This window comes from Poecilia latipinna, unplaced genomic scaffold, assembly GCF_001443285.1.
Source record: "Poecilia latipinna isolate Pla-1442-1.1 unplaced genomic scaffold, P_latipinna-1.0 Scaffold2851, whole genome shotgun sequence".
NCBI lineage: Eukaryota > Metazoa > Chordata > Actinopteri > Cyprinodontiformes > Poeciliidae > Poecilia > Poecilia latipinna.
Window position 1 is genome coordinate 2,772 of NW_015115467.1, and position 10,241 is coordinate 13,012.

Genomic DNA, 10,241 nt, shown 5'->3' on the forward strand with positions numbered 1-10,241 from the left:
ACGTTAATAGCAGGAGAGGCAGAAAAGTGGGTAAAATTTAAAGCTTCAACAGTGTCCACACCTCAGCAACCAATGGTTTCTCATTATCAGAGGGTCCAGACCCTCTGAATGAAGCAAAGAGAAGGAGCCGGTTTTCACCAGGTCAACCCCAACATGAACAGAATGAAACATTGTGCTCTGTGCTAAAGATGAAGAGTCCAGGCAGAGGAAGCAAAACAAGTTCAATTAGATTGTGATAAGAACATGTTCAGCCACAATTATGCTCCAACCTTGTTGATGATTACAGAGATCTTGCCGACCTTCTCTGGCTTCCTAAGGCCATTTATCCAGCCGTAGTTTATCCAAAGGCTGTTCACAAGGTTTTGACTCGGTGGGTTAAATATTAATGGATGTCTCACTTTACATATTTTTATTTATAAAAGAAAAAAGTTAAACTATATAAACTTTTCCTTGTCACAATTGTTACTTTGTGTTGGTCTATCACATCATATCCAAATGAATTCATGTGAAACATGACATCACGTTTGTGGTCAAACTGTAGTCCTGATGGACTGAACTGTTATGGAAAAAGTGCACTAAATGGAAACGTTGGGATCATGCTGGATGTCAGTTGGAGTGTAGAACTAAAACTCTCCTTAGATGACCTGTATAGCAGCAAGCTGAGATGTAACTGTTAATAAAAAATATCCTGATGGAGAATGAACAGAAACCTAAATCTGCTAATGACTGTATCTTTTGGGGAGCTTTTTGTAATAAATACGTTTATAACTCTTAAAAGCACCAGGTTTTATGAAAGGATTGAAGTAGGCCCTCTTGGTGAAACTGCTGAAGTGGCACATTTAGATGTCTTTTTACCACAAACCTCAGCATATCAGAAGGAGAAAAGTTGACAAAAGAAACCAATGAATGAGATCTGGTGGAGGAACATGAGGAACCTTTTTATTTTGACAGTAAATAGGCTCAGCAAAGAAACAGAACCATTACACAGCACTTGAGCATCATTAAGAGCCTCTCCTTGGGCCCAGACTCCAGTCTGCATGTCAGTCACCAGAGTTATTATGCTAACTTCATGAGTTAGTCAGAATGAGCATGTCCTGTTCATCCATTCTCTGTGCTCCTCTTCTTCACCGGCTGTCCTCATGGATGTTGAACTGTTTGCTGGGTTTGGTGGACTCCAGCATGAGTTCGTACAGCTGGCCGATCTGTTCGTCCTGGAACTGACTGAGCGTCTCTTCAGGCAGGTCAGCCCCAAACGTCACGGCGCCACGCTGCCTCCCTGCTGACTCCAGAACCTGGGCCTGCAGGGTGTTCTTGTAGTTCTGCAAGGAAGCACACAAAGATTACTTTTTACAAAGCAAAGATTAGCTGAACACCTGCTCTTCTGCCTCATCAGTTCTGCAAGTCATTAAACACTTCATACGTCAGCCATCAAGAGTACAGGAGTCTTAAAGAAAAACCCTGAAAATGTTCTCCTGTCAGACATAAAATGTGTCCTAGAAGTGTTTGTTTCTGTAAGGTTTAGAACTCCCCCTCTGGGGCAAACAAGTCCAGGTCTAAATAGCTGAGAGAAAGCTACTGCCTCCTTAAAGATGTTCTCTATTTTAACTTTTTTGTCACACTGAAATGTTTCAGATCATAAAGAAATTAAATTATCTGACAAAGATAACCAGAGGAAATACAAAAATGTCGTTTTCAACAACGATTTCATTTCATTAGAGAAAAAAAGCTTTCATTACCAATCTGGACTTTAGAGGAACAACTGGCTCCCAAACCTAAAAATTGGTTGTGCCATCAAATATGTACTATAGCTGACATGTGTCTTATATTACTGTGCAAGAATTTTGGCCCACTCTTCTCCTTAGAATTGTTGCTTTCAGAAACTTTGCGGGGTTTCCTAGCTATTACTTTCTAGTCTATGTTGAAACATTAACAGCAGTAGTAACTTCATCTAACAGGGAAACAGAGATAAGAATATTAGCTCTGAGCCCTTTCTAAAGTCTGCAGGATGACTAGAAACACAGGTATTATTTCTAAAAAAAAAAAAAAAAAAAAACAAACAAAAAAACACACTCAACAAATAGTCATAGGTAGTAAATAACTTAGGAAAGGACATGCTGTAAATAAAGCTTAAGGTGAGGTTCCTATAGATTATCCATAGTCATACAAATCTGTTCTTGGAGCATAAACAACCTTTCTAGTCACTTGATTACATACATGATGAGTCAAAGCTGAAAGTGCTGCATATGACTCATCCAATGAGCAATGGTGGCCCACCCCCATGTGTTCCTTTTCCTGTTTTGAAAAGCCATCCATCATCCAAGTCAATGTCTGCTGTTTGCCCATTCACAAAGCATCTTGGGTTTGGAGTGCTCTCACTGTGAGCAATAACAAGCCATTTATCTGAAAGGCTTCTTCCTGCACATAATGTAATTATATTGAATACTTGCCAAAGGGGAGAGTGGGAGGGTCACAGTCTAAAGGAATACTCCAAGATTTTACCTAGACTTTTTAAAGTCACACTGCCTGAGTGCAGATGTAAACTCTCTGTCATGCCAGTTTTGGTCTTTGCTTACGAGAAGCACTGTTTGATGAAAATCTGACAATCATCAAATAAGTCATACAGCACAGGCCAGGTACACCACTCAGATTTTACCACCATGATACGTTTTTCCTCTACAGTTGCTGACAGCTGAAAAAGGTCCAGTCAGTGGCACTGCCGCTAAACAAGTTGGATATTTGTCAGAATCATCTATTGTTAAAAACCTAAGTGCACTAGGATTAGAATATATATAGCATGCCAACATTAATGTGTCTTAACTGAGCAATTACAAGAAATGTTAATGTACACATTGCTGCTCTCAGGGCTCCAGAGTGCAAACAATTTGTCCACAGATGCCACCAGATATAAACACTATTTAGTGTACATGGAGAAAATCTCGGGGCGCACTGCTGCACAAAGTCATTGGGAACTTAAAAAAATAACTGATGTATGTCTCCCTGAGACATCAGTCCCTCCCATCCATGTAGGTGTCAACATCTGGACCCTACAGTGAGAGGGGAGCAGGCTAGGCTAGGCTAGTCAAGTAAACGGAGCGGCAGTAAGAGTTAAGCTCTGAACCATCTGAAAACTCACGACCAACATCTGACATGAAGCCATCAACCAACAAAGCCAATCAGAGAAGAGAACTTCAAATGACTGAACAGGCCACTAAATCAGCATGTTGCATCTGTAATCAGGCGTCAGTGTTTAGTTCATAAAGAACAACTTGTTTAAAAAAAATTGTAAAATTGGTGTTCATCTGATTTTAATTAACCTTACTTTAAGACCTGTTGAAGATCAGATGATATTTAAACACATTGCACCTCCCTGTTTAGAATACTTATTTATATCCTGCATAGAGTAAAGTGTTTTCCTGGATGTACTAATGGCCAAGTATTCACTGTGTATTCCTACATAAATCCAGTGGCTAACGTTGTCCTTTCTCCATTCTTTCTCATATTTCCATGTTTGTTTCTTTCAGGAGAGCCAGTTTGGACCCACTGGAGGTGATTTATCCGGCGCACTCCCATGGGTACCTCTGAAATAAATGGATTAACCACTGAACGCTCAAGCCATGTAATCCTATTTTGGGTCTCGCTCTTCATCTGTCTCTACTCCTCTGTGCCTCACTGAGGAAGCGGAAGATAAAGTGGAAATGTTTCCTCGTAATTCTTTTGTTTCATTTTTCATAGAAGAAAGTGGAGTTTTGCAGGTTGCAGCCTGTTCTGGTTACCAGGGTTGACACTTATTGGCTGAACCACCAAGAGCAGAAAGACAGTAGAAGTTAGCTTTTGTGGTAGTGATTAGGTTGTTTCCACTTAATGCATATTGAGGTATATTTGGTGTTTGAACTATTAGGATAGGCAGTTATGTGTTTTTAGATGGGGTATCAAGTAATGGTAGGTTTCATTTATGTGTGGGTGAATGTGACCCTAACATCTTATCCCCTGGACAGATGCCAGGTTGCCATGTTGGAATCTACTGCTTACCTACTGGACACCTACTGATGTGAATAAAAAACAAATTAACTTTTGCTGTTGAGTCGAGTCGAGTGTGTTCTCCTCTGTTTAACATTATACTTTGTGACAAAAAGATAACTAATATTGTATTACAGATTCATATCAGTTTAGTGAACTGACTTTTCTTTCTCTAATAGTCCCAATTAGACAGTTCCATGTTTTTATTTACAGCTTCACAATATGTGAAATTGTTGCACTCTTGGTGTTTGGCTGGATATTATGCTGCAAATGTCAGACATTCATGCTGGATATCAATGACATACCTGACCAACTGGAAAGGGAATGGCATCATAGAGAGTGATGGGATGTGATGTAATGGTTAGGAAAGTGTCATGATGGATTGACCATATTTCACATCATCATCTAGATTTTCAGCAGACGTATAGTAATTATTATTGTGGCCTGCCACATCAGAGCATAGGAGAGCAGTGAAATGCCTTGTAAGGCAAGGCATTTCACTGCAATGCATGGAAGGCACCCTTACTCTACACCTCAAAATAACGACTGCTTAATTTCACCGTTAATGCAGCTTGTACCGCTGCATGCACCCCCACAATAGATATATATCAAAACATGCGGCTGGATCTCGGCATGCTATTACTTCTGTTGGCATTTTGAGTAACCATGGCGACGTAATTATGGAAAAACGAATCAAATTCAAATCAAAACAAAATCTGACATTGTTTTGTGTCAGTTAGGCTCAAAACAGAGATTTTGTCTCCCCCTCTGTGTCTCACTCACACATGACAGTTTTCATAGAGGATTTATTACCATAGCAACAGAACACTGAGGAGGGCAGAGATGTGCAGAACTACAGAGATTGCGGAACCCTCAGTTTCAACAGAAAAGGGCAGAGCTTCCAGTTAGAACTACAGAGACGCCACCTTGGTGGAATACTTACTACAAAAAAGTATATGTTTTATAATATATTCACCACCAATGACAAAAGAAAAAAAATATATATACATTGTCACTTTTCTGCAGAATTCACCAACTGCACAATTCTTGCTAAGTAGTAAGTATTGTAAGATAAATAGTATTTCAAAGAAGCAGAGGAAATCTTATGTTTTTTGAACAATAGCAATATTTGTTGTTAATCTGTTGCTAAGAGATGACCGCGTTTTCTGGTAACCAAGTGCCACGAAGTAAACATCTGATGTTTACCTTTGCAAAACTTACCAACTGGTAACCAAGTGCTGTGAAATAAACATCTTTTTTTTTAACTTTTGCAAAATTTACCAAAATTTACTGTAAATTTCTTGTGTCTAAGCAGATAAGCAGTATTTCAAAAGAGCTTATATTTTATAAACAATATTACTTCTTATTAAGTTAGTGTTAAGAGATTAGCATGTTTTTCTGGTAACGAATTGTCACGAAGTATAAATCAGATTTTTACATTTGTGTTGAATATCTGTTTTATAATATATTCTCCAAGAATGACAAAAAAAAAAAAAAAACATTTTCATTTTTCTGAAAAATTCAACAACTGTGCAATTCTTGTCAAGTAGATAATAATAATAATAATGTGAGATAAGTTGTATTTCAAAGAGCAGAGGAAATCTTATGTTTTTTGAACAATATTTGTTGTTAATGTGTTGCTAATAGATGAGTTTTTTTTCTATTAATGAACTGCTGCAAAGTATAAATCAGATTTTTACTTTTGCATTGAATAGTTTTGTAATATATTCACCAAAAATGACAAAAAAAAAAACAACACATTTTCACTTTTCTGAAAAATTCACCAACTGCACAATTTTTGTTAAGTAGTATAAGTAGTATTTTAAAAGAGAAGAGAAAATCTTATGTTTTTTGAACAATAACAATATTTGTTGTTAATCTGTTGCTAAGAGATGACTGTGTTTTCTGGTAACCAAGTGCTATTAAGTAAACATTTGATTTTTACTTTTGCAAAAGTAAAAATCAGAAGGTAGTGCATTAACATTAGCACAAACAGTAGCATTAGCCTTTTCCTTAAAATAAGCTGTTTAGATATTATTATGTATTTATTAGCCATGTTTAGCACGCTGAATGGAGGAAGTCAATGTAAGACAACATACTAGTTATACCCTACATGCTACTGGCAGCATTTATACACTAATTTTAACATACTGTATAGAGTAAGTCAATGTTGCTCAACATGCTTGTGACTGTCCACAGTCACAAGAATGACTGTGGACTGAGTATATTGTAGCTAACTTTAGCATTGATGCTAATTTTTAGTATCAGAACGCTGGGTTCCAACCGACAGGCACACTTTGGCAGGCCCCATTTAAATTTCTTCAGAAATGTTCTAGTTTAACTTATACTATGCAGTCATAGTTTAAACCGATCTGTTATTAAAAATGGGAAGTTTATCATGTGGAGTATTAGTGCAGCTCATTGGGGCCTCACTGGAAATACAGGAGAGTTTCTTAAAACATGAAGAAACATTAAAAAAAAGTTGTAATATGTTAGAGTAATTTTTAATGTAAAGAGAACAAGAGGTCTGCCAAATTGTTGGATATTTTTCCATTGCTAATACTGGTATTTTTTTTAATCAGTGCAGTTTCTGACTTCAGATCATAATTTATCATTTTCTGAATATGAATCAAGTTCATAAAGAATTGGCTGTAGCCTCTGGAGAGCACAGAGCCTATAACCGAAGCTCACAGATTATCTGGTGCCAATGATAACACCAGCAGCTGCTCTCAGCTCCAGGGTGGCTGCTGATAGTTTGACTCAGACTCTTCCATATTCTGGCATTGTGCTGCCATGCCAACAAACACACCTGCTTGGTTAGCAGGCATTCCAGTGGCTGATATTTAAAATGTGGTAAATATTGGCATAATTTATCATGCGGATAATATGTTCAAATTAACCTTATGTACAAACACAAGCTTAACAACACCGGTCTCTTTACAAGAGAAGCCCCAAAAGTAGAATGGAACAAGAACATAAAACCTTCAAAACACACAAAAAATCTATGAAAAAAGAACAGCAAATGTAAAAACACATAAATAAAATTAAATACAAATAAATTATTTAAATACCAAAATAATACATGCAATTAAAATCATTTAATTTCAGGGAAAGAGAAGATGACAGGAACATCAGTGCTTTCCAATGCTGCAATGTCAATTTCCAATTTTTGCAATGTGATGAACGTGTTGGCTCAGATTCTCATAACTCAAAATGTCTCCATTTCACAGCAGAAAAGAATTAACACAAAAATATCTGACTAAAGCAATTATGACATTTCCGATACTTAAATAATACATTGATCATCACATATGTAACGGGTATTAGATATACAGATGAAATTCCTGCTAAAATATGTTTCACATATTTTAATTGTAATTGGTGGTTTTTGGCGCCCCCTACTGGTTACCTATAAATTGGATCAGAAACCAAAAATTCCACACAGTTGGTTCAGCGCTCTGTTGTGGTAAGTCAACGAATCCAGTTCTCTTCCAAATGGTGTTGGAGGTTTGTTTGGGAGGGTGACTGGAATCTTTGTTGCATTGCACAGAGCCATAGGTTGACCGGTAGAGAGGCTCACTGCGCCATATGTGTTTTATCAACCACTGATTATAGGTAATTATATTATATTAAATGTCAGTAATTTATTTAGTCAGATATGTGTATCAGATTGTCACTTAGTTTGTTATATTTATCAGTTTGTCAGTTGTGGTTGCCATTCTGTTTGTTGGGTTATATGGCAACATGACATGTTTCTTTTCCACTAATCCCCAGAGAGCTTTTAATGACTGTTGTTGTATTTATTATTCATATTTTTATTTATATTCTAAAACTATATGATCAAATGGCCTAGAAAATATAATGTCAGAATTCACTATAATTGTTTGTAAATTACACAGTTGGTTCAGCGCTCTGTTGTGAGCCATAGGTTGACCAGTAGAGAGGCTCACTGCGCCATATGTGTTTTATCAACCACTGATTACAGATTGCAATAAATCATCTAAAAACCAAACAACCGGCCTCCGAGTGTGCATAATAGGACGGAGGGGTAAAGACAGAGCTGTTACACATATACAATGATATTGTTGATGACTAATTCATTGGTGGGCTCAGAGTATTGCATCAATTTATGCACCGATGTATTTATAAAGTTTAAAGACATTTAGAGAAATCAGAGATTATATTGTACTTATATTGTATATTGAGAGCTGTAATGAAAGTCATGTTTTATGATTATTTAAAAACTTATGCACAGTGGTGGAAGACATACTTATTTCAGACCCAAGTTTCTTCTGGTCATTCTGCTCTTTATTCAACTTACAGCTGTTGTAAATGATTATTTTAGAAATCGTGTCACTGAGTATTCTAATGATTAATCGGAAAATAAAAAAGCTACTTAAGTTACAAAGAGAAACATATGAAAGAGAAAATACTAATAAAAAACAATTCAGTTCCTGTTTAAAAAAAAAACAAAACATTTTAGTGCTTATAAATCAATCACTTAATCTCAAGTTTGAAGAACTACAAAAAAAAATAAATAAAATTAAGTGCCAAAACAGATGTGAAAAAAAAAGAAACATTTCACATTAATTTTTTAAAAAACACCTAATTTAAACTGGCGGCCGTCATAAACACTGATGTTACATCACATTGTCAGTCTCAAGTTTGAAATATGAAAATACCTTTTATAAAATAGATATTCCTAGTCTATTTTTTCTACATCATAACTGTTGTTGATCAGTAACAAAGTCAGCCAAAATACTTGACAGAACAGAGAGAGGCTGCTCCCCGCCTTGCGTTCATCATCAGCACCCTCTGCTCGTCGGAGACGTTAGCCCGCAATCCTCAGTTCTGAAGGTACGTTTAGCTACACAGAAGCTGGATTTTGATCAAACTCAATTTAATTTGAAATGCAGCCAAAGCAGTGAGCAGATATGAGGAGAAACTCGTCATCCACTGCCTGGAACCAGATCAAATGGACTCTGGGTTTGAAATCAATGCAAATAGTGTGGCGGGCGTGATGAAAGTGAACGTCTCTTCCCCAATGACTGTGACCTCTTAGGATTCCAGCTGCAATCATCATCTGCTTGATTAGATAAATTACCTGCAGATGGGTAATTTAGTATTTCCCAGTTGTCCGTGATTATCATGGAGAACAATAGCTGTCCCCAACAGGGACGTGAGAGGAGGACCTAGAATATTCTCTGTTTGGTGTTTGTTTTGGGCAAGACTTTAATGGTAGAGCTAAAAAACTAAGGAAGGTATATAACAGATTTTTATTAGGTTAATTAAAGAAACCAATTCCTAAAAATGACTAACACTTCACCACAAAATGGACATTCTCTCAGTCGCTTCATTGCAGGCAGTTAGCTCATTGTAAGAAGTCAGTAATTCCTAGTTCAGACTTAAAATTTTATTAATCAAATAAAAATGCAAATAAGGCTCCATTCCTTACAGAAAAGCTTCAGACATTAAGATACACTGACATGGGCTTAAACAGAGCAGCCTGAGACTCTGCCACTGCATTTCCAATTCACAAAACACTCACATTTAACCTGGCTTTGTTTTCTTACAACGATATTTATCAGAGCTGTTATTAAGCAACTTTTCCATTCAGGTCTGATTGTTCATAGAAGGTTTCATGAGGCTGCGCTGCCATCATGTGGTCACAGACTAATAATGCAAGGAATCAGCTCTCTAAGTCAGAGGTTCCCAAACTGTGGGGCGCGCCCCCTAGGGGGGGGCGCCGTGTCATTGTAGGGGGGGCGCGGGAAGCCGGCTGGATGAAAAAAAAAACAACAAAAAAACATGAACACTGTATGCGCTGGGTTTTTACCTTAGAATGGCCAACTCTCTGTTATTCCTATGTCAATTTGATACAGTAGAGGCTTCCACACTTCCCATATTTGTGTCCTCTGTCACTTTTATCAGCAGTTAAAACTGTTTAATCCGTTGTTAACATGTTGTAACCTATTTTTCCGAGCCGCCTTTAAACGCAACATGAGCGCTACGACGCTCGCGCTGGGTTTACACCTGTGAAGGAGACCTGCTGCTGCTGGGCGGAGCTACGTAGGTTTGTGTTAGAATAGCGGTTCTCAATGTGGGCAGTACCGCCCCTCAGGGGGCGTTCAGAAGACGGCAGGGGGCGCTGGCGGACATTTTTACAAAAGGGGGACGTTTGGTCGGAGGTAAACTTTACACCTTATATGCACAACAATACCAGT

The 10,241-nt window shown here is 37.5% G+C and overlaps 1 protein-coding gene across 1 annotated transcript in view; it reads right to left on the reverse strand.

Annotated features, from left to right (window-relative positions):
• Positions 1-910: 910 nt before the first annotated feature.
• sdhaf3 (succinate dehydrogenase complex assembly factor 3) overlaps positions 911-10,241 on the reverse strand; it is a 14,026-nt gene continuing 4,695 nt past the window's right edge. Inside the window, exon 2 of the mRNA XM_015021763.1 lies at positions 911-1,319. Coding sequence (XP_014877249.1) covers positions 1,125-1,319 — 195 coding nt within the window. The 3' untranslated portion in view covers positions 911-1,124. The remainder of the gene's footprint in view (positions 1,320-10,241) is intronic.